Source organism: Lathamus discolor, chromosome 3 (assembly GCF_037157495.1).
Source record: "Lathamus discolor isolate bLatDis1 chromosome 3, bLatDis1.hap1, whole genome shotgun sequence".
NCBI classification, from domain to species: domain Eukaryota; kingdom Metazoa; phylum Chordata; class Aves; order Psittaciformes; family Psittacidae; genus Lathamus; species Lathamus discolor.
In genome coordinates, this window is record NC_088886.1 from 35,439,080 (window position 1) to 35,465,097 (window position 26,018).

General features: G+C 38.5%; 1 protein-coding gene across 1 annotated transcript in view; it reads right to left on the bottom strand.

Annotated features, from left to right (window-relative positions):
• Positions 1-26,018, bottom strand: part of LOC136011974 (multiple epidermal growth factor-like domains protein 6) — a 208,289-nt gene that overhangs the window by 87,094 nt on the left and 95,177 nt on the right. The window contains exon 5 of the mRNA XM_065674625.1: positions 1,948-2,070. Coding sequence (XP_065530697.1) covers positions 1,948-2,070 — 123 coding nt within the window. The remainder of the gene's footprint in view (positions 1-1,947; positions 2,071-26,018) is intronic.

Sequence of the window (26,018 nt, forward strand, 5' to 3'; positions counted from 1 at the left end):
CTCTGAGCAATGCAGAAGCATCAATAAAACACCAATCCAGTATTACATCCTGAAAGACCAGCATTTTCCAGCAGCATACAGAGTTTTGTTTGGAAGATCACTTTTCCCATATGTAGTAATCAACCACTAAGTTACTGATATTGTAACATTTGATGCTAGAGGTTGGCTCAAGTTGGCCTTCTTGCAAGTCAGTATAGTCATACACTTATTGTCATTATCATCTTCAAAAATTCAGGTGTAATTACTGTCACTGCTATGTTCACTTTGTTCCATGGCTTAAGCATTTCCAATTTATTGTAAGTTTCCATTTTTGTCTGAAGATTTTAAAAAGTGGTTTATAACAAGCTTATAATATATTCTCCTGTAATTCCTGGTTAGAATCAAACATCTTAAACTCTGTTTGAGTTTTTAAAGAATGTCAAAATACTAGAATTTAAAGTATATTTTCAGAATAAAGGAATTGTGCAGAATGAACACTAACTTAACTTACACAAAATTGTTTTAAAGGAAACAGGACTCCTGCATGCTGGGCAATTTAGAATGATGAGAAGGATCCCTTCTTTCAAAAACTCAGGTTTTCGACGACTTTTACACAGATCTGATAGCAGTAAGAAGTCATCAACGTATAAATCTATATGCCTGTTCATGGCCATATTACCAGCCAGTCTAAAAAAAAAGGCAAGAGAAGGCTGAGGTGAAGCAGCAGGAATCTGTGAATCATAGTATATCTGGCTTGGGTTCTCAAAAGGCCAAAATAAAAGCATGGAGGACCAGAATGAAAAGCTTCTATCAAAACAAAATAACCATCCACAGCTTATTTACACTGTCAAGTTGGATATCAAATGACAGGTTGCTGTGGAAAGTAATTCTATCATATTCTAAAAAAAAGGAGTGCAGCCAAATAAATTACAAAGTTAGGATATAGCATACGATCACAGCCAAGAAAGACATTGCTTTATACAAACCTTAAGAAATTTGTGAGATACTATGCAACTGGAAAAAGCCAGAGAAGATGGTTTCTTGTGAAAAGAGAAGAATACAGCTCATGAAAACCTATCTCGTGCCTTTCATCTTGAGATAATCAAAACCATCAATGATATACTTACAGCAATGAAACACAACTGAGGGTGCAATCCAGGCACCAGTCAGTGCATACAAGATCATACAGCAGTGAACATTCATTACCTATGTTAGAGCAGAATTCAAGAAGGAAGTGCTCTGGCCTGCAATGCAGTACACCTTGGATACTTTACACCTTATCTCCTCCACCTTTTGCAGCATCTGATTATGCAAATTTGTAGTGATTGTAGGTCAACAGATCAGATGGGCTTAGTTACACCAAGTCTATGTTTACCAGTCTATATTTAAGAAGTCTAACCAAAATTCATCATGTGTGCCAACATAAGCTTATGTCATGTTTTGCTTCTCCACAAAATCAAGCTTTTAGAAAGAAAATTTTACCCTATAACACATTAACTAGAGTTACATTTCCTTTAGGAAGAAGACAAACGGGTTTACATAGCATGTGGTTTTAAATCCTTTTTTATTCAGTTAATCTCTAGCTGTGGAATTGTGATTGAAATGCAAAAAAGTATGCATATTTTTGGATAAGAACCATTTTAGTTTAGAGACAGATGAAATGTTATCAAACATATCCACGTTCAAGTTTTTAAATTGATGATGGAAATTCCATAATCAGAACATGGCACAGCCAATCCAGGTTAAGTAATAACATTTCTTCAAAAAAGAAAACAAAATCCCACCCCTTTGAAGTGTTCTTATAGTTATATCTTCATAATCCAGACAGGAGAAGATCTGCACTCTTGACAAGTCTGAGTATATGCTCTTCAGCTGGCTCCAGATAAAAACTAACATCTCCTTTTCCTTTCCAATGTCTTTTCCGATTTCTTAATAGCAGTGGAACACAGTACAAATACAAAACATTACCTCTGCATGATTTTCCATCTTCCTCTAGTTTCTGGCCAGCTGGACATTTGCAGTGGTAGCTGCCAACAGTATTACAGCACTGGTCATGACAGCCACCATTCTCCATGCTGCACTCATTTACATCTGTCAGAAGAAAGTGAACAGCAATCACTAAAGAGTCAGAACTGACCACGTTACCTGGTTATTTGAGGACGATCGTGTATGATGCTGATGTAACAAAATGAGAGCATTACTGAGAAGTATAGCTAAGGGCCCTGAAAGCAACCACAGGAGCAGTGACTGCCACCCAACTCAACCAGGAGGTGCAACGCGGGGATTTTACTTCCCCACTTCTGCGCAAGATAAGCCACAGAATACACCTGGCTCCAGCTGCAGGCTCTACCCAACTCATCAACTCCCTATCTCTGTGCAACAAGATCAAGAACAACCTTTATACTCTCATTTCCACCAGGCTCCTTGTGTATTAGGTTGCTTCTAGCAGTTACGGCAGATGAGAAACCTCTGAAAGGTGGAAGTATTTTGAATCAATTAAGGTCCTGTTTCCTTCAGATGTGTGTGCACTAGTATCTACACACCTTACTTTTTCACCCGATCAAATTAGTGCTTGCAGGCATGCAAAAATAGAACTTTACAAATTATAAATGCAGAATGTTAAAGAACCACATAAATAAATAAGTAAACAGGCAAAGGTGGAAGAAAAATCAATAGCAAAGATATTTGCTTTTTAACCCATGTACATAAGAGCCCTACACAAGAATTTCTGAGGAAATGTGTTAGAAATGACCAGGTCAGTACTACTGCTCTGTTGAACAGGATCAGGGACAACAGATGGTATGGAACTATCTCCAAACTAGGAAACTTGTCAAACAGGGCAGCAAATGTAACAAAACCAGCAGGTATTTGTTGCACTGATTTCACATATTCTGGAACGTATACTTGTACCGTTGCTTTCTTGCTTGCTTTGCTCTCTCTGAAGTGCTAATATCACACAGAGATGCAATCCATCAGTGCAGGGACAGCAAAGAAACGTCATAAGAATAATGGGCTTGGGGTGTGGTTTTTTTCAGTGTTTTGACATATGTCTTGAACTGACTTGGTGGCAGAGCAGACCTGCTTAGCGTGTTGGTAAGAGGAAAGCCAGGGCTAAGGGGACACGCCACATTAGCAAACCTAGGCACAAGGACACAGGTGACAGATCTCAGATCTGTCATTACATTCAGGCTAGAGAGAAGAGCAGAGAGGAGTAGAAAGATTAAGCAACAGAAGATGAGTATCATCATGACTAAATATCGCAGGCAGTTACTTCATACTAGTGGCATTTCCCATCTCTAATGAGGAAACGCAGCTTTTCAAAAAACTTCTGATTAGACTCTGGTCAAAAGAAATACAGAGGGCTGTAAAGACAAATGGAAAAGAAAAATAAAACAAAACCCAAACAAAAACCAACCAAACAAAAAACAACCAACCAAAAACCTTTCACATTCATGCAAGAGAAGTGAGGGCCTTTCAACCGCAATCCTTAGCTGTTAAAGACTAAGATTTACCAAGGTCTGTTAGTTTTTGAAAGAGCCTGAGCCTAACTTTACTAGCTCATTTCTGATCCTGGCTAAAAAGCAAAGGTTAAGACCTTTTTGAGGAGGTTTCAGACTATTAAAAAGCTAAAAGAGAAATGTACCATGAAACACAAACATTTACTAAAGTGCAGCTGAAGAGGCACAAACTCACTAAAACCATCTCATTTCTTTCCAGTTCTAAATTCAGCGCAACGACTGACACAACAAAATTTTCTTTGTCCTCAGTGACAGTGAAAAACATTGGCAAGCTGGATTAAAAAAATAAAATATTCAGTTATCTCTGAGCTACACAATTAACCAAATTTTAACTCGTGTGAAGTCAGCAAAGCTCTTCTCAATTTCCTGGGAACACAATTTAGACAGAAACTTTTCAGAAGAAAAACACTTCCCTTCCTCTCTCCAAGATGTAAAAACAAATCATATCAAAATAAGACATTCATCTGTTCACTTCTCTTCAGCAAGAGATGGAGAGAACATATGACAAGCAACAGATTTTAGACATATTCCTTAAAGCACTGGCAGAAAGCACGCTAGTGCTGAGCATCGTGCAGAAGATCGACAAAAGAGGCATGTTCCAAGTGATTTACTCCCCCTAACTAGGAGACATCTTGATGTGCCTTGTGGTAATAAACAGTAATGAGCCACATAATAACCCCGCTCCACACTTTCAACTTCTATTTATACTAAAGTATTGAGAGCTAATAAAATCTCTTGCTCTTTTTATTTTTTAAACAAAATAATGAGAACTATTTTACTGTGCTCAGCACCTACAATGCTACGTGACCTCCTAGAATAAAATACTGACTAAGTGATGTGGTTTACAATATACAGCCCAATTTATTAAAACCAATGTCTCTATTTTGAACCAAAATATTGGACGAAAACCTTTCTAGCTGAGGAGCTAATCATTATCCTCTTGATTTTGCTAGGATGTAATAACATTCAGAAGTGTATAGTGCTATTGCATACTAATGCACAGAATGTTTTTCCTTTTGATTGCAGTGTGTTTCTATTAGCAATCAGAAGACTTTTTCTTTCTTGTTGAGCATAAAACGCCGTCATTCTCCTATGAGTTTTGCCCCTCACAAAAGTATTAGTGCTATATGACTAATAACCTCACCTTCTTCTTTCAACTCTGTCTTCCTAATGCTCTGTCCTGGATTTCCTTGTCGCTGACTTAATACCTGTTTTCATCCTTTGATGAAATGTTTTCATCCATTTCCTTGCTGCTTCTTACACCAGAAATCCACTGCTTTTGCTATCATATGCAGAAAACCTGACTTTTCATCCATGTCTCTAAAAATAAAAACCTTATTTACAGCTTACCATCATAACACAGAAATTACAGTTTACATTAAGACACCAAAATAAGCTTTTTGATACAGCTTTATTCCTATTACAAAGCACTCACACTTGAAGAAATACACTTGTTAGAAAACATACTAATTTTAACCTTAATGTTATGAAAATTTGCTCTCTATGCATCTGCGTCCCTCACTGTACCATCTCCTGTACAAGACCTTCACCATTAGCTGTACCTTGGCAAGTTGTTTTATGCAACTCAGTAATAAAGGTCAGATGTTGTTTCTGTCCAAAAAGCATTAAAATAAATGACCCGAATGTGAAGTAATAAAGACTGTGTTTTACATTTGTGAAAAGACAGTTTGTATAGCTCTTATAAGCCACAATCCACTGTTCTATATTCCTAAACCAGAAAAGTCAGAATTAAAAGGAAAAAAAACCCCAACAAACCCCACAAGAAAACCAATTCTGACAAATGATAAATATCTGTCTGCTTTCCATATTCAGTGTCACTCAAGGTTGCAAATATATTTGACTTTTGAATAGCAAGAAAAATGACAAACTTTCTGACATGTAACAAGTCTGCCACGTTAGGTCTGACAAAGTTCAATGTTATCAAGACTATCAATCCATCTGTAATGACACGCTGTAGGTGTTTCAAAAAAAAAGGAAACAAGTGATGCTTGCTACTGCAGTGCTTCAAAACTATTTATAGAGCAAATGTTGCAACACAAAAACATCCATAGGACATGCTCTGTGTGAGCTTTCAGTCCCGCCATGCAAAGTCTTAGGGAAATAAAAACTGAAAAAAACATCATCAAGATTAACTTGATATTAACTTTATATATGATCTGTCTACCATACATGGAAAAATATCCATAGCATTTTTTAAAGCCACTAGTACGCCAAAATGTGGATTGTAGACATGTGCCTATGCCCCACACTCCCTGCACATGCAGTATTATAGAATGTGAAAAGGTATTCCTGTTTAAAGATCTTGTCAAATATTTGATTTGTAGGGGATCATGCCTTTTTCATGAAACACACCACCTTTGTCCAATTAAATGCACCTAGGAGCTGTATGATAAATGGAGAAGGACTGATTCCAATCCCTTTCCTTCTCTTCTTGTTTAATGCTACTCACTCCCTGTCTGAAAATACCACACAGCAGAGCAAATGAGAGATCCTCAGCTCCAGGGAAAATAGCCCTTCACCAAGTTTTATGCAAGTCTAGGTTATTTCAGATTTCCTACAAATAAATGAAAACTATATATAAAAGCAGACACAGGACAAATTTTTCCATTGGTAATTCCAATTCTAAATCTAACAGAAGCAAAGTGCACTACTAAAAGCTCTCAAATGTAGCAAGTAGATGAAGAAAAAAAAAAAATCAGTCTGAAAAGCAGGAATACTTCCATATCATATAATCACAGAATGGTTTGGGTTGGAAGTGACCTTAAAACTCATCTAGTTCCAACACCCCTGCCATGGCCAGGGACACCTTCCACTACGCCAGGTTGCTCAAAGCCCAGTCAAAATTGGCCTTGAATTAGGGTAGAAGTCTCCTCTCTACCCCTCTGTGCAGAGCTACTGGAGAAGGCTGCAGCTCTGCTGCTCTTCTACATGGAGCGGAATTCATTATCTTTAAAAACCTGCCAAGGCTTCAACCTGCCATGACTGCACGACTGGATGGACTTGCTGAAGGAGAAAGCATCTGCAGTGAGTAGGAACCACGTGCAAGGAGAGGCCATTGTGGGAAAACAAACAACTCCATTTCAGCAACAGTTTGGATGCTTAGATCTATGTGACACACCAGCTAACTGCTTACAGGTTAAAGTATTTTAAAATAGATTTTACCTATACACATTTATGCAATATACATTAATATAAACACTCATTTTTAAGATAATAAAGAGAATCTCATAACTGTAGCCAAGTAATAAAGCCCATTTTCCAAGTTTTCTATATTTATCAGCTGTTTATGAGCAACAACTTTATTTAATGTAGCCACATGCAAGCTTGCCATTTCAGTTACCAGCCCTTGAGGCTACCGTGTTCTCTGACCCATAAAGCTGCTGACTTCAGTGCATGTCAGAGCTCACTGGATTTGTAATGAATCACTGAAGTGGAATAAAATCTGTAAAATCATTCACATCATTATTGCAGTACAACAAGAACAAAGCCCACCATCCTGGAGAGGGGAGGTTATTTTGATTAGTTTTAAAGTGTTAGGCTAACACAACCACCCGCCAATTAGGGGTCAAACTAATGAGAACATATTTATTTAGGAGGAAGACAGCATTTCATTAATAATACTCCTCAGCTGGGAATTTCTCCTGAAGGCTATGATGAAGATAGTCTGATTTCAAGAATCTAAATGTTAAATACCTTTGTCTAAGAAAAAGGTTTGATTACACTCTCTAACAGGCACTGGCAGCTTATATTACCTTTAACAGCAATTTAGAGATGCAAATTCCTAACTCAAAAAACATAACTAATACATTCAGGTACAAAACCCTCATAATGGTTAGAATCAAAGCCTAAATACAGTTTACAATGTGCAACTTAAGTGCATCTATATGTGTTTCTTAATATATCTGAGTGCCTACCACTTGAACAAAGAGTGTATATGCAACTGTATTACAATTCACTTTTATAAGGGGGTGTTTTAGGTGAGTGCCTGTAAACTATAATGCAGGCTTAAATTCTCATTTATAGATCTAAATAATTTGATTCATTTTTTTAAAAGTGCTACAGATCCGGCAAATAGGTAGTTCCTTAGTTACAGCTTTAGATGCTGTTATTTAAAATTATGGCCAAGATGGTCTGCAACCAAAACCATATGTCTAAAAAATCATGAAACTAGAGAAAGCAGATTTGAACTTTAAAGGCCACTCAGTGCTATGACACAAAGTAATAAATATGAATGCATAGAACCATACATGATAGCAACATTATATATATATATATATATATAAAAAAACAATATATATATAATTAGCAAATATATTGGACTGGCTTTCAAGCACAATGCTCAGGCTCCAGAGACTGCATTTGTCTTTTTCCTCATTTTGTGCAGGAGCTTTGTAACAGTTGTCTTTGAACAGTAATTATCTCTAAAACATAAATTACATACACCACTTCCAGTGCTAACCATAAATTATCTGCCTGAATAGAAAACAAAGCTGCTCATTCTGGTAGTCAAGCGCAGTCCTACACGTGTATTGATTAAGCACTCTTAATGCCTTATTAGGTTTTCTTCCTCCACAAAGTCAATAACAGGATGAATATTTCTTCTTGTGCTGTTATGAAGTATCATAAATCTGAGCTGTTATTAACAAGTGTCTGATTAGTGGAGCAAACTTATCTGAGAGTTTGGCACAGACCCTCCATGCGTGAACTCCCAAAAGACACCCATCATTGCCCTTGTGTCCATTGCCAGCTGCAGTACTTGTGCTTTCACAACTTATCACCCCCTTCTTACTTTTTATCCTTTAAAAAAAAAAAAAAGAAAAAGAAACAGAAAATTGCTGCTACACTCATTCCTCTTTATCCTCATGTCACATTTGTATACGCAAAGAACATCAGTCACGTAACAAATGCATGCATGGCCCACATTCCCCCAGGATGTGGGTCTCTGCCATGGTTTGCTTTCTTTTGTTACTGGGGCACTAAAAAATTCCATTTCATTAAACTTAGATGCAAAACCAAAAATCAAACAAAGCCCCTTGTTAAACATACTTCTCTAGTATTAATTTTTCCTCATTAAAATCATCATCTGAAGAAGAAAAACAGATTCATCAATCTTGCTCACATTAAGAGTAACTGCTTTGAAGTCAGAATGAAATTCTGCAGAGGGGAAAAAAAACAGGCTCAAAGTTTAAGTCAAACAACAAACTCTGAAAAGCCAAGATGCTGGCAAACTCTGCTGTGCTAGACCATTTGTTTGTTTCATGCAACAGGAGAGAATGTTCGATGCCCTGCTGCAGGTACAGAGGAGGCCTGTTCCACCCAAGCTTTCCATTAGCTGAAGACTAGACCCAGTTCCGATAACTGACATTTAAAAATGCTTTAAAAATTTCTAGCACTGGTTATGGCACTCCTCCGTGAGCATATACATGCCTGCTCTCTTTTTTTTTTAGCCCAAACCCAAACTGTTGTGAGAAAAAATACCAGTTTGGAATTTCCTTTTTTTTTTTGTTTTTGTCCCTCTTTAAAATTCTCTGTCAAGCAGGAATGACTATTTCCTAATAGCAAAATGCAGGATCTAAATGGCGCACACTTTTCCTTTCCACACCAACTAGAATAACTGATAGATTTCCCCGCCACACTTTTCAGAGTACAATGAAATCCTGTAATGGTACTCATTTTTAAAATACATTTTCCCAGACAAGTTATGAATAATGCAACTAAACATCCCAGAACATCTGAATTAAGCAACAACAGACTAACAAACGCTAATTGGCAGTGATTTGAGATGATTGTGGAGCATGGCTGGAAATGTGATTACAAACAGAGCTTACACATCCAGCCCAAACCTCAGTACAGTTACTGCAATTAAAGATATTTTATCAAATTAGACAAGTGTTTGCCTTTGCCTGCTATGATGGTTATAGGAAAACATAAAAGAAAGCATCGTTTGGTGTACTTCAGCTTTCCTTATATGATTGCTCTTGCCAAGATGGATTTCTTTCTTCAACTTTTCATACCACAAAATGGAGCCTTTTTAGAAAGAATTCAGGACTCTACAATGCCATCCTTAAAAAAGCCCTTGCTTTTGTCTAAAAGTGCTTTTGTCCTAAAATACATTCTCTTTGTGATACATCTGACTTCCAGTACCAACAATGCTGGTTATGCACACACAAACAAAAAACTTCAAACTTCCGAAGTTTGATTTCACAATGTAAGCCATTACATATTTTGCAGGCAGTGATTATTCTTTACAGATCATTTCCAAAGCAGCAATTTATTAGCAAGACTTCAGGACTTTTAGCAAATGGGTTTCTTTCATGCTTTGAGTGCTAAATCCCAAGCATAAATTGCAAACACAAGCCAGGAGGTTGACTCCAGTCAAGGCAAGTCCTGGTGCCTAAAGGGGAGTTTGCAAAGTGTGCTTTGAACCCAAGACAGGCTTGCTTCTTGCTGCTTTCTTGGGTAAGAAAATCAGTAGAAGTTATCAGTCACTGCGTCACAAACTAGGGCTGGCTCTTTCCCAGTATTTTCTATTACTCCCCATAAGCGGCCCAACTTCCCTCTCATGCTCATGTATCTCAAGAAAATTTACATGCAGAACTCCTGCCTTTCCCCCAACTTCCTATGATCTCCTATAAATCAGAACTGAATTTAAAAGGGTACAGAAAAAACAGGTATGCTAGGTCATTTCTAAAAGCTTAGCATTTACAGTCCTTAGGATTTTTACAAATCTCCATGAGGACCAGCTGCTTCTATATAAAAAATAAAAATAAAATAAAAAAATCAAGGCTATGAAAAATTTTGGAGGATTACAGGCCAAGATAGCTAAGAGTGAAAGACAGTATATGTAAGAGCAAATAACCTGAAGGTACCCATGGGTTAACTAGCGACAGCATCTGCAAGACCAAACACAAGCTTGGAGACACACAGCAGTAGCATCAAAAAAGAACATCAAGGAAACAGAAGCAACAGCTCCTGCATCCTGCTCAACCTGTATTTTTAAGATTTAAGGCCTCTTGTCCTAGGAAGAGCACTTCAATAGTCCAACACATAAATAACAAAAGCAGAGATAGAGGTGTAGGTTGTTGATGCTTTTCAGGCTCACCAGGATAAAAGTTCAATGAACAGTTTCAAACAGACATAAATATGTTTGCTCTAGGTAAAACCTGTAATGACGGGTCAGATTCTACCAATTCACTGGTGGCATACCTTGTTGCGCCTGTGCAAAGTGGGATGTTTAAAAGCTCTGCTGTATTATTACTTGAAGATCTATGTATAGCAACAATTTGAGTTTGCAACACCAGGAATCTGGTGCAGAGCAAGCTCCAGCCAGCAGCATGCAGGAGCAGGGAACTGGGCGTTACAAAAACAGCTTAGTCGGAGGGAACTCAAATCGTGGTTTTAACTTCTAGTTGCAGAAAAGAGGACGAAGACTGCTATGAGTGTAGAATAAAGTGTTTCTTCTAGTATTTTCTCTTTCTGTGTCTTTATTCTGTACTCAGAAAAAGAGCTGATCAATCTAAGCAACTGTATGGCTCCTTTTCTCTAAGCCTGTAAAATCAATGTCTCAAATCCAAGAGTGTCCTGCTTCCATCGCAGCACTATGGAAAAGGGACACTTGAAGCACTCCACAGTAAATTTTGGTACTTCAATTCACACTGGGGCAGTCTCTCACCTGGCACAAAATACTATTTGATGTCATGCCAGCATGTGGGCCATAACTGCAGGTGCAAAGCTGTCAGTGCTGCTATAGGAAGGAAAGCAGAAAGAATGTCAAACCACAGTGCATGCTGCTGCCGCTGGTCTAAGCACAAGTCCTAGAATCATCTCATAGAATCATAGAATAGTTTGGGTTATCAGGGACCTTAAAGCTCATCCAGTTCCAACCTCCCTGCCACAGGCAGGGACACCTTCCACTAGACCAGGCTTCTCCAAGTCCCATCCAGCCTGGCCCTGAACACTGCCAGGGATGGGGGAGCCAGTTTCCCTGGGCAAACTGTTCTAGTGTTTCATCACCCTCACAGCTAAGAATTTCTTCCTAGTATCTAATTTGAATTTATCCTCTTTCAGTTTAAAGCCACTCCCTGCCTTGCCTTATCACTAGTCCAGGAGTTGCTGCTTAACATACAAACAGGCTGATGATTACAACAGTATGGTCTGTTACAGCTAGCAAATTAAGCAGCTTAAATTTCAGGGCACTCCTATTGTAATAAGCCAGTTCCTTATGTACTATTCTTTTTCATAATATAAGTAACCCCGGGACTAAGCATGTGCGCAAATTAGTTCATTTTTCACATGAATAATGAAAACTTTCCCCCTTCCTTACTCCTGCCCCCCCCACCAAACCATTACCAACTGAAATGAGTGTAAAAGATTTCTCAGCAGAGAAAGGACGATGTGTGTGTGCCCAGCTTCTTGGTTTAGAATTAGAATTCATTATTGAGATTTAAATGGAAGCTCCTATTTTCTTATTTTTCTTAATAGTTGTCCTTGCCAGTCAATGTCAGTCACTGGTAGAACAGACTCTACTCATCACCAGATACAGCTTGAGATTAGACTAAACAGCAATGAATGGCAGGCCTTTGCTACTGACTTCAATGGGTTAAATATTTCTTTCTTCCTATGTCCTCCTGAATATTCTCCCCCATCTTTTGTTTTCCATTTCTAGATCTTCCAGTTACAGAGGCAGAATTATTCACTGCCCTGACAAAGGTCCTGTAATAACTATAGCTGTAAAGTCATCTTACTTTCTGCTACAGAAAATAACTTTTAAACACAACCATAGAACCAGGTCATTTGTTTACTAGAGACATGAGAACTCATTATGTGGTTTATACAGAATCACAGAATCACAGAATCCCAAGGGTTGGAAGGGACCTCAAAAGATCATCTAGTCCAACCCCCCTGCAAGAGCAGGGTAACCTACAGTACATCACACAGGAACTTGTCCAGGCGGGCCTTGAATATCTCCAGTGTAGGAGACTCCACAACCCCCCTGGGCAACCTGTTCCAGTGCTCTGTCACTCTTACAGTAAAGAAGTTCTTCCTGATGTTAACGTGGAACTTCCTATGCTCCAGTTTACACCCATTGCCCCTTGTCCTATCACTGGATATCACTGAAAAAAGCCTAGCTCCATCATCCTGACACCTACCCTTTACATATTTGTAAACGCGTCCCAATGAGTAGGAAATCAAGTAAGGGATCTAGGAGACCGGCGTGGTTAAACAAGGAGCTGCTGGGCAAACTCAAGTGGAAAAGGAGAATCTATGGATTATGTAAGGAGGGGCTGGCCGCTTGGGGGGAATATAGGACAGTTGTTAGAGGATGTAGGGAGGCAATTAGGACAGCTAAGGCCTCCTTGGAACTCAATCTTGCTAGTTGGGTTAAAGACAATAGAAAGGGCTTCTTCAAATACATAGCAAATAAAACTAACACAAGAGGCAATATAGGCCCACTGCTGAACGACGTGGGTGCCCTGGAGACAGAGGATATAAAGAAGGCAGAGGTGCTGAATGCCTTCTTTGCCTCTGTCTTTACTCCTGCAGACTCTCCCCGAGGGACCCGGATTTCTATAGCCCCAGAAGGAGTCAGGACAAAGGAGGAGTTTGCTTTGGTAGATGAGGATTGGGTTAGGGATCAGCTATGCAAACTGGACATCTGTAAATCGATGGGTCCGGATGGAATGCACCCACGGGTGCTGAGGGAGCTGGCGGAGGTCATTGCTAGGCCACTTTCCATCATCTTTGGTAAGTCGTGGGAAACGGGTGAGGTGCCTGAGGATTGGCGGATGGCAAAGGTCACACCAATCTATAAGAAGGGCAAGAAGGAGGACCCGGGTAATTATAGACCGGTCAGCCTTACCTCCATCCCTGGAAAGGTGATGGAACAACTTATTCTTGACTCCATCACTAGGCATATCAAGGATGAGGGGGTCATTAAGAACAGCCAACATGGTTTTATGAGGGGGAAGTCATGTATGACCAACCTTATAGCCTTCTATGAGGAAGTGACTAGGTGGAGGGATGATGGTAGAGCGGTAGATGTAGTTTTTCTTGATTTCAGTAAGGCATTTGATACTGTCTCCCACAGCATCCTCATAGATAAGCTAAAGAAGTGTGGGCTTGACGATCAAGTAGTGAGGTGGATCGAGAACTGGTTGAAAGGAAGAAGGCAGAGAGTTGTGGTCAACGGCGCAGAATCTAGCTGGAGGTCTGTGACTAGTGGAGTTCCTCAGGGGTCGGTGCTGGGACCGGTGCTGTTTAATATTTTCATACAGATATATGCTATTACCACTTGGCTGCACTCAGTCACCGTGTCTTCTAGGAACCAATATTTTGTGTCAAGGACAAAGGAACCCACATGTTAGATAAATAAATAAATTAATTAATTAATTAATTAAATCTTCATTACTTTAATTTGTAAAGGAACCCAAGGGAAGTCATTATTTCCAGAGACTTCATTGCCTAATTTGTCTTCTGAATCCTTCTAAGTTATCTGACACCGGTGGGTGCTTGTTAACTATTGTTTATTGTGACTGCAGGGCAGGTTTGCTAAGGAGCACAGCAGGTAAGCAGAGTTACTTGGTGCTGAGCACCTCAATGAGAGGGACCCACTGGGTGCTTCAGAAAGGCAGCTATTTCATTTTGTGTTAAATATGAGCTAAGTATTTCAGAGAGGTCTGGATCCTTCTCACCAGAAATGGCAGTGAGGTGAGCATCCTTTAACTGAAAGGAAATTCCCACTAAGGAATTCAAGCAGGACACAAAGTTGGATATGGAGTTAAAACAAGTTTGAAAGAAGAAAGATGTACAAACCATTAACTTGCATACAGTTTTTACCAGTGACAAGCTCAAAGCAAAGGGTGGAAAAAATACGATTTTCTTCTTCCAGTCAAATTAACAATGAGTGGCAGAGAGCAGCTGTGATTTCTCATGGCCTTTCCCAGCAGAACAGCACAGAGTCGTCCTTTAAAACAAATAAATTGGGCTCAGCATGATGGTGTAAGTCAGACACTCTGCAGAAAGAACACTTTGGCAGAAAGCTACCTCAGCCTGATACTGGCATTTGAACCTAGGACCTTCACTGCTTCTGCCAGCACATGTGTTCACCACGTGCAGCAGCTGTTGTTAGCAGAGGTAGCAGCCTTAGTTTTACAGCCTGGGAGTTCTGATTATAAAAATACGTGATCTCAAGGCTTTTAAACTCTCAAATGTCAAAGGTGATCACAGGCAGAAATTAGAGGGCTGAAACTGTTAATCCTGCATTGCTAAAACTGATTCATATCAGAGCCAGAAAGAGCAAGTTTTCTGTAACCCAAACTTTACATTCTGGTTTCCAATCCAAACTAAATTTGCCTTTTAAATCTATGTGGATGCCAGGCACCTGGTTTTAATGGAGAGCCACATCCATTTTTTTCAGGGGCAAAACCAAAAATAAATTTGCATTTGTGTTTTCAGCCAGGTATCAGTGAGATGGCGTAAGTCTTCAAAGTTCCTACATCAACTGGTCATTTCACACAGGATCATTTTACACCTTACAACATGCATTCCTCTACCTCTAACTGCACAAACAATGTTCCTCACTATTAACAAAAGGTATACCATTGTAAAATCCTAAATAACACACTCCTAGAAAATTGATGGACTTAGGATAGCCAACTTTTATTTTCTGAGCAGCAGTAAGGTCAAAGTATTAAATTTAATACTCCTTAACAGAACATGTATTAGAGATAAATTCAAAAGTTTTTAAGATCTATTGTAGATGTTTACTATATTAGAAACAGACATCAAAGGGCACACAGTATTAAGGGGCAGAAGAATCCAAACACAGCCATAGAGGCTGTGTAGAAATAAATATGTAATCCGCCTGGCACTTGAGTGCAGCATACGTAACTTCAGCAAAGACTTCAACAAAGTCTTCAACAAAGTCTTCATATACTTCATCAAAGTATATTCTACGGAAACATGTACTGTTTGGCGTTCAAGTCCAGTTTTCCGAAGAGTGGGGAAGCAAATCAGTAAATATGTTTTCCTTCCTGTTTTAGCTCTCTCTTACAGAGCACTCAGAGCATCTAATTTAACCGAATCTCTTCAAACCAAACGCTTCCAGCTCTTCAGCAAGCAGAAAGACAGTTGTACAGTGTACGTCAGAAGAATCCAAGGCTGAACAGCTTGGTCTGAACATACCCCAGACTGCACTGAGCACCAAGAGCTTTCTTGCTGTATGCGCAAGTCCCTCCTAAACGTGAGTATCTAAGCCATAGGTCGATGCCAAGTTCTCAGCTCAGGTTTCCACATTTGTAATTTCACCCTTTTGATTCCAATCAAAAAATAAATTCCTCACATACAACCAGGCTAATTAATCTTTTGCACAGAAGAGACAGCCAAATTCACTCTGACGCACAAAAGGGAAGTGTGATATATGAGCAAAGTACATGTAGTATAATGTTATGGATGGTTCTGAAAACCTAGCCAGAAACATACGTTACTCTGAACACTGTAGCTGTTGCCAACAGTTACCACCTAATGTTGTCTGAGACACTGCAGTGATTTCATGTTCAAAGGAAAAGGCAAGGACTCTGGTATCTCAGATACCACGCTGTCATTATTGACAGCAACAGTGAGTTTTTAACAACTGGAGAACATTCCTAGGGAAAGTGGCGATCATCTTCATCATGTGGGATGCATTCACCGCATATGTGTCCCTGTGTTACTTAAAACACAACACACCACCCCAAACCCCTGGAAGCTGGCCGGGAAGCTTTCTGGCACAGGAACTGACCCAGCGAGGCCACCAAGCTGACCTTCAATTACAGGAAACTGAAATTCGGACTTCTACTTTTTCTGTGAAACTGTACCACCTCTTTGGCCCATCTAGAAGCTTAAAAGGCCTTGTTTTACTAAATACTTATACGTCTTCTGCAAGTGTACCCACATTAGGAGCATTAAACAGTGAAAAGCACTGATAACATGAACGCTTCTGCACATCTTTTTTTTTTCATTCAGGAAAGTTGTGAACAAATGACCAACACAAGTAACACTAAAACCTGGTTACTACAGAAAGAGCAGAAGACCACAGGAGGAATCTAATAGTTTAACTTAACAGACAATCTTCTATACAACATAAAGCTAAGAAGGATCATTTGGGAGTTTTAGACAACCCAAATTCATTAATGGAAATTGTTGGAAACTGGCCTTGTTACCTAGTAGCCAACTGTCATGCTAGTATAGCCCACAATTCACCTTCCCACTGGGTATTAGAGGGGCTTTAGTGAGATATTCTGTGGTGACAATTCCTGACACTTGGAGGGACCTGGACCCAGCGTACATTTCTGCCAGATCCATGATTGTTTCCTGCAGGAGCAGGTCAGATGGCCCAGTTTCGGTGCAGTCACCCACGTCTGGGTGACACTCTCAGTCTTTGCACCACTGTGGACAAGAGGTCACCAGAAACAGAAGGATGAGAGGACAGCCACAGCGCAGACAGGAGCAGCTGATTAAATTAAAAATTGGCCAACTATAGTTTTGTGGGGTTTACCCCTCAAATGCTAAAGTATGATTATAAGATGGGGGGAATAAAATTACAAATTCAACCAAGGTCATTAATGTACAAAATGCAAATTGTCTCCCATTTGTCAGAGACCCTGGGGAAGCCTAGAGATAATTGAAATGATAGATGAACAGAGCAGACTAACTGCTAATGGTCTGTATATCAATGAATCAATGTCACATTTATGAAGGGCTTTGGGAAATTATTTGAAATACTTCATCTATAGCTGAAGTTTAGCCTACTTTTTCTTTTTAATGTGGAAAAATCATGATAAAGTTCAGTTTATAGTTACATAAGTGCAAACCTGTGGTAATTTAAGTTCAGTACCACGATATTGAAAAACTACTTTGCTTTGTGCCAGAAACGTCCAAATTTCTCAGTTACCAGGGATTATGGTATAACTAAGAGCAATATATATTTTAAAGATAATAAAATATAGGACCAGCCCTCACCTTCAAAACCTTTAAACTCATCCATTATCCTGTCCATCTAATTTCCTCCAGAATTTGAATTAATTGGAAAAACAGAGAGTATACATGCCACTGATTCTCATGCTTACTTATTTCCTTCATATCTTTAATTAAGAACCGAACTGCTTAGAGCGGGGTCTGGTTTTAGATATATTTATGAGGCACTGACCAAAAAGGAGAGGGAAAGGAGAAAGGACTAGCAGAAATATTTCCTTCTTAAACAGAAAGTGAAACAAATCTTGGAGGTAGTATTGGTACAGTTGTACAGAAAATTGCATTTCCAGTTCAACAGAGGAAATACCACAAACCAGTAAGTCACTCTGCAGAGTCTTCTCCCAGTGGTGTACAGGCTACGGAACGTTAGTAAGTGGCAACAACAACAAGGCATAAATAAAAAGGAAATTTTGAATATTAATGTGCTATTTTGTTTGGAGCTGTAAACAGTTGGGATGGGGAGGTTTTTGGTTGGGTTTTTTTTTTTTTTATTTTTACTATTATTCCCCCTCCAGTATTTTTTCTTCTTTTCTTCAAACACAACAGAAGGGTTCAGATGAAGAGAAACCAACAGGACACCTGCAGGCTTTTTAATCCAAAAAAAAAGGTTTTTCTAGCAAAAAGAAATAAACCATCACATCCCACTTAAGTAGCAGAACAGGTCTCATCACTACAAAGTCACCTGAATTAAACCCCTTTCATTCTTATTCTCACTGAATTAAATCACATGAGAAAACAGGAAGAAGAGGTGAATTTTTATGAAGTCTATAGAATCGAGAGAGAATTGCTTCATCTGTAAATATTACCCTGATTGAGCAGCTTGTGGAAACATGAGCTAATCTGAAAATTACATCTGTTTTTCCCCAGAAGTTGAATAAGCTGGTTATATGTAAAACATACAACTGATTCTCCTACTACAGGATTTGGCACATGAAGCAAGCAAGCAAATAAGGCTCTTAGGAAAACATCACTGTCCATGAGGAAACTTTGCTGCTGTCTGCAGAAAGATAATATATATGCATTGCTTGTAAAAAAGTTCACATTGAATTTTCTGGCCATTACTCCTTACAAACATTTATAAAAGGAATCAAGAAATCCCACCAAGGTGCTAAGAAAATAAGGAGGGATTCCCATGTGTTGGAACGAGTCTTCTCAATTATAAAATATATAAAAAATCTCCATAGAAAGGGGCTCGTATTATTATTAAACTTGCAACACTTATTTTCAAGAAGGAGGAAGGAAAAAAGGAAGGGAGGAAGGGAGGGAAGAAGGAAAGAAAAGTTAGCAGCACAGATAAAGCAAGGTGTCTTACAAACTACGAGACAGTCTTGGGGATAAAGTCCGATCTGGATGTTTCATTTGGTTGGGAAAGCCTGAAAACGCAAAAATACTATCTGCTTGATGCTGGCTTGCTTATTATATATATATATATATATATAATATTATTATAGATAGATATAAATAATTATATATATATAAAAAAATAACCCATGTCCTGTTTCCCCACCCTCCCCCACCCTTTTAAAATCTTAATTTCTCTGACAATCTTCCTTAGTGTAAGCTCAAAGTAACCATTCTAGAACCAGTAATGTAACATCTTGCCTTAGTTATGTGAACACATTTTTCCTCTTTTTATCTATCATTACACACTTACTAACTGGTGAACAGAAAAGGGCGCAGTAGTAAGCAGAAGGGAGCAGGAGTGCTCCCTCTCCAAGGTTTCAGAGCTGCCATTCCCTCCAGCAGCCTCCCCTGTCCTCCCCAAATCCTTCCCCTAAGAAAGAGGTACAGAAAAGAGTGAGAAGTTCTCCACTGGAGTAAAAGCTCCAACAAAGAAAAAAAGTCGATCTTCACAGAAATCTTCAACTTTCCAGTGTAGGTGGATATCAAATAATTTCTCTGAGTTTTCCTGCTTTCCACCTGTGCTGAATTTCCACCTGGGGCTACATGAAGACACTAAAGGAGCAAAAAAACTGGCCTTTACGGATTTTCAGGTGAATGTTAACTCTCCATCCCCATGGGCTCTAGTGCTATGTAATCTGAAAAGGGCTATGGGTCAGTCACCATTTTGCCTTGCAGGGGCACCATGAGGCTCAATTAATGGTTTCTTGTGGAGTACTGCCTCTCTCCACTGTTGTCATAGCTTACTAAGTAGCCAATTAATAAAACATTCAATTCCTCCATTTGCTGAAGCACATTTGTTCTCTAGATTTTAATTTTTTTAATGAGTGAAACACGAATAAGATAATTTACATGAGTTAATGATAGAGTCTATGTTAACTGATCAGTTATTCTGCATGAGGAGATGCATATTTGCAGGAAACAATTTATCCGCAGCCTTTCAGGGACATAATTACCTGCAATACCAGAGTCTCAGCACATTCTTCTATTTTTGTTTTTTCCTGTTTTACAGATGTGTCACTCTCAAAGTCCTAAGTGAAAGCAGATTACCTGCCACTGATTACCCAACACATTCACAGAGGGAGGTAGGGGAAGCATCTCTCCAGTAGAGAAGTTTTGATTTGTGGGTGAAATACCCTTCCTAATTGAGCCATGCTTCTTTTGCTAACAAACCTTTCCAAAACCCTGCAATAAATCTGTCTGCTTGTGGAGTAAGTTTCCCTCACATCACGTTCTCCACTTTTTTCTTCTTATTTCATTAAGATTTTGAGTTATATATACAAACTGTTCATTTCAAATAGTCGTTATGGAAATACTGCAAAACCAGAAGATGTCACAGTCATTACTTTCACAGCTTTTCTTTTTGTAGGCGACATTCATATTGCAGAATAATTTAGACAGTAATTTAATCACAGGGTTTAGAGGTCCAGCAAATGTTACATTTACATAATGTCAGTCTTTCAGCAGATAATTTGATCCTTTGCATGTGTTAAAAGACGACATGGCTTGTTAAGTTCATGTTAGTACGTTAACCCAACAGATGAATGGCTGGTTTGTTAATCTGCCATATATTTCTAATTTTCCTAAGGATGATTAGAAAATTCTATTTAGAGTAAATTCATGAGCACCTTCATTCCAGAGCAGCAAATCAAAAGATGATTAAATCTCAGGGTCTAAAATCTCCATAAAATGGTCATATGTCCTTACTACACAATAAATACCAAAACTTTCCTTATATAAATACCACATAAATTAATATTTTGCCTATGCCTACTTTGAGTACATGTGACTAAAGTTATTAAAATGTGCCTCATAACTCATAAGGAAGTATGGGTATTTTGTAGTTTGGAAATGTAATATTCTTCTTTCTCTTGTCAAATACTGCTAGAGAATGAAATAGGATTTAAGAAATATGATTTAGTCTCAGTGTGGTAATGCTACTACCCTGGACACCTGAAAGATAAAAGGTGGTAAATCATTATTGCTCAAAGATAAATAGCACATCTATACAAGTGATTTTCAAAAGTGCCACTGTGTATTTAAATTTAGAAGAATAATAACCTAAGCAAACAGCATCTCGGGAGCCTTAACGCTGAATATTTACATTTAATACTGTATTTCTGCCTTTTTATTTTGAAGTTGCACATGGTAATCTGGCTAGCTACATTAAAATTGAAACCTTCCTTTTAATTTAAACTTGTACAAGACTAGAATTTACAGCAGAAAAACTGTTGCATCATGTGGCTAACCCATGGATATACCCCTATTTTCCAATGCTTCACTTGTCTGGCTTTACAGGTACTGTAGCTAACCACAGACAAAATCAATAAGCCAAAAATTACACCTGGAGCTCACAGCACATTTTGATCATTTACTTGTACCTTGGAACAATTTCACCAGCCTTTAAAATAGAAACGTGTTTACTTAGAAGATAAATTCATACAGTCTTCTATCAATGAAATATATCATAGACATCAAGAGCAAGGGTCTGAAAGAAGCTGGAGAGAAGGTAGCAGGGCAACACCTGGAGAGAGACTCATTCTCCTTAATCCACTCAACTGACAATTGTTACCAGTCCTACAGTGCAGTGAAACACTCACCTTCTCTCCTGGCACATGATTTTGAGAAGATTATATTTCATTTCTAAAACAATTTTGCTTCTTGTCATCCTACACTTAATAGATGGAAGCACTGCCCTTCCTCCTTATTTGTGTGGTATCATCTCTCTGCAGGATATTGGAGTTGTAAACACAGCCCTTGCTGCAAGCTGATAAGAGACCTAACGTGAGTTGTGACGCAAGGGCCATTATAGGGAAAAAGTAGAGCTGCTTAAAAACACATAAAAAATTCAGTTCAATAGTTTACAATCTATATTCCCTATGAATTAATTTTAATTCTGAAAGTAAGTGAATGAGGTTTTCCATTCATCATTTAAAATTAAATCCAAACAGCATTTTTGTTACAGCAAGTTTTGGCTGAAGACTACAGAAAAGTAAGGAAACCCTAACTCTTTCAGATGCAAGACAATTGTGTATCTCCTGAGCAAATGAAAAACATTAATTGGTTAATTTGCATTAATACTTAGATGATAAAGTTTTAAAACAATCCCAATTAAATCACATAGAGATTTAATTACCACTAAGATAAGAAAAAAGATTATTTGCTATTGATACTTAAGCACAGCAAATTCCAAATTTAAGACACAGCATCTACAGGCAATTCAGAATGTACTGATGAGTTTGCCATCCCTGTGATAAAATTAAAAGATCAAGACATTTCCTTTGCATTTCTTTTTTTAACATAGTTTGTATTATAGCACTAAGACTGGATGACCCATCACTGAACGTACTTCCTTACTCAGTGCTAAGTCCTTAGGCAGTTTAAGGAAATAGCCTACCAACGGGAAGCTGTATTTCACTGAATCAGAAGGGCCCATCCAGTTGACCCTTTTGTCAGACTGGCACAGATATTACAACCTGTGGGTTTGAACTACGAATACATTGGAGAAAGCATGCATAATATCAAAGTAGTCCAAAAGTCAATGTGTATATTGATGTATAATCAGATCTTTAATGGCAAAATCCTTAAAGTTCTTTACACAAACCACATAATTTAAAGAACTAAATGTTTTCCTAATTAAAGTGTGAAGTGCCATATACTGATCTGTTTTATCTCTAACATATTTTTGTTATTCTCATTCCAGCCCCTGATGTTTACCTATAGAAAAAGAAATCTCAGCCACTTGGAGTTCTAAGAAAACCCAAAACCTGGCATACAAACCCAAACAAAACCTCTAACTCTTATACAAGAAAGCAGTGAAAAGTTACAGAAGTTACTCCAAAATATTCTCATTAGTACTTCTTTAGATAACAACGAGTATCAAAAAACTAGCTCTGTGAAGAATGAATGCCACATCCACGTGTTGAGGTTACAATTGTATCAGTGGCTTCTTGAATTCCATAGCCACAGCTATACATCCTTCACTGACAATTATCAGTGAGCTTAACTCAAAATAAAAGCCTAAACCAGGATGAAAGCAAACAAAAATATGCTTATGAACTTAAGAAAATAAAATCTCAAAAGATCAGATTTACTTTATAGTGAGTATATGCTCAGTAAGAACACATATAACACTGATTTGTATCTTAACCTTAGTGAAGCTATAAAAGGGTAATATGTTAAACCCAAATATTACACATGTATTCCCTATTGGATATCAACACTGCACAATACAGCATGATAGAGAATATTTCACCACTCTATTTTGCAGACAAACCTCATTCAGGGCCAGGAATGAGGAACTACTTTGGTTTCCGGTACCAAACTGTTACACATTACTGAAAGCCTACTCCAGCCTCTGCCAGTGTCAAACCTGGGATGGAAAATCACGATCCACTACTACCAGGCACAGGATGTGCAACTTGCCTGGTTTCCCTAAGAACCCACAATTATGAATAACTAGCAGCTGGCACCAAAGTAAACCTTGCCTAATCCTTGCTAGCACAGGTAACCTTGTTCTTACCGTAAGAACAAGTCATGCAGTGTAAAGTGAAGCAGTGCCTTTATGATATAGAGGCTTTTCTTAAACACAGGTTACACATTTAATTTGCTAGTTATTAAAACCTCCAAACATGTCAGTAGAGGGAGACTGTATGATCACCAAAGTAATTTGAGAGAATTAAGACTAGACAGTATATAACTGACAAAAGCCTCAGGAGAAATCACACATTTCTTGATGCTAAGCATAAACTATCTGCAACCCCAACTAATAAACAATAAGCTAACTGATACAAGCCCCCACCGAGTGCAAAAAAGGAATACTTCAGTGATTCGATGGGTAAAACATCTCACCCGTTTGCGCTGTCCTGCACAAGGCATATAAGCCTCTAGGCTGGTGTCATGGCAAAGTCTGGAAGACATCAGTCTCAGATGGGAAAGAAGACAAACAAGATCTGTGATTTAATTAGGCCACAACTTTATTAACCTATTTCTTCAGGGAACTACCAGTGATAGCTCACACAGTGATTCATTTTTTAATCATTTCTGTCTGGTAAGCAGTTGTGTCAATGTTTCCCTTCCTCCTCCTCTACACAGCAGAGTTCCTCTGAGTAACACTGAAGGGATCTAGGCGTGTGTAGGTGCCTTTACTATTATCAACCCCATGCTGTAGCTCACTTCTTTTTAAGGACAACTTTGGTGCTCCAGGGAAGAAGTACTTGCACAGGCAACATGCATGTATCACAGTCATTCAGCTCCTTCACCTCGATCTCAACTGAGTATGGAGACAATTAACAATTTACAGAATGGCTGAAGTTGGAAGGGACCACCAGAAGTCATCTACTGTAACCTCCCTACTCAAACAGCTCCCTAATCTAAAAAGTTCCAAGTACTCTCTACAGAATTTCCCACCGGGAAAGCAGACGTTAATAAAAAGTCAAAAAAAAAAAAAAAAAGGAATTACACAAAATACAATATATTCAGAGGGCAACTATGCATTCACATCACTCCTGTTGCCTTCTGGCCTTGTCACCACCTGAAGTCTGATAGATCCCAATAATTCCTCCATATACAGTCCCCTTGTCAAATCTCAAATGAATCTTGTTTACATGCAGAAGAAACCTCACAGGGCTCATTCTCGGGGGGAAATTAGTCCATCTGGTCATGTCTTGGTTGACCAAGAACTGTTTTACCTTTGAGGTTAATTTCCAGGGGAACTGCCTGGCTCCTTAAGACCCAGCACACAATAGAACCAAATATTAGCTCTCATCATCGTAATTTTTTTAACAGAAAGGCTCCAAGTCAAGGACTCTTCAGACGAAGACACAACAATCAACTTTTATGACCTGTGCAACTTTTGGGCCAACTACTCTAAAGGCAGAGTTCGAAAGACTTCAGCGTTACATGGAAATATGTTAATTGTCTGGCCAAAAGCATAAAAACACCAACAAAAACATTCTTCTTGTTGTTGTTAGAAACCAAATGAAAAGCAATTCATTATTGCACTGTAATTCAATGCAATTTATTGGTTGATTTGCTGTGAGGGATTTTAGCTACATACTAATACACATACTATAAAAAGAATGCAAATTCAGTAATTCAAGTCTAAATGAATGAGAAGTAACATTTTCTCACAGTTTGCAAGAAATTAACCTTTAACGTCTTTCCTATGCTTTGGGAATAGCACTTGGCCAAAAGCTCTTACGATAATAAAGCAGTGACCCATAGCAAAGAATAAATGTCAGAGTGAAATGATAACAGCGAGCCTATTTGTCAGAAAGTGGTAATTTATAAGATTTTGATTTGAGTTCATCATGGGGGGTCAGTCTTATCAAATAATTCAAAATGTAGGTCACAATTATAGCCCCTGAAGTGCGGTTCTGCTCTGAAAAGTGACTGCAAAAATGGCATGTTTATTATTTCTAAATGATTTCTTTATCAGATGTATTGAGTTTACAAGTAAAATGGTAATGGGACAGATTTGCTTTTTGCTTTCTCCAATTTTTGTATTTGTGTAGCTCACTGATTTCAGCAGTTATTTCTGATTTACATTATCCTAAATGGAAAATCAGACCCCATAGTTTCTCACCTTCCCACTCAAAGTTCTGCAGAGCCAAATTATGTCCTTCTTGTTCCCTGTGTCACCAAAAGCTTTCAACAAATTTACATGTCTTAGCTAACTGGAATGTAAAAACCCTAATTCTCCCAATAATAAGGAAAAAATACAATCCACCTCTCATTTCAGGCAAATTCCTTGAGTGGTGTCAGTCACTACAGCTCTATCAGAAGCAACGGGGTTTGCTAAGGGACAGCTTTCTTCTCTACAGCACTGCCTCTTGGCTTTGTTGGCTCTTGAAGTCAAACAGCAGAAGGAGAAAAGGCATATGACAGGTTTTCAAATCACCCTGCCGAAATCAGTAACTGCAAAATGCTAATATCTTGTGGAGCATATCAGTAGGAATGGCTGGAATCCAGCATACATTTCAAAGTAAACCATACAAAGAAGGTAATCCAGGAAAAAAAAAAGGAACTCAATACATTTCTTACCTTTTCTCATATTTTTCACACCTGTGAACCCCATTCCAGATGGGT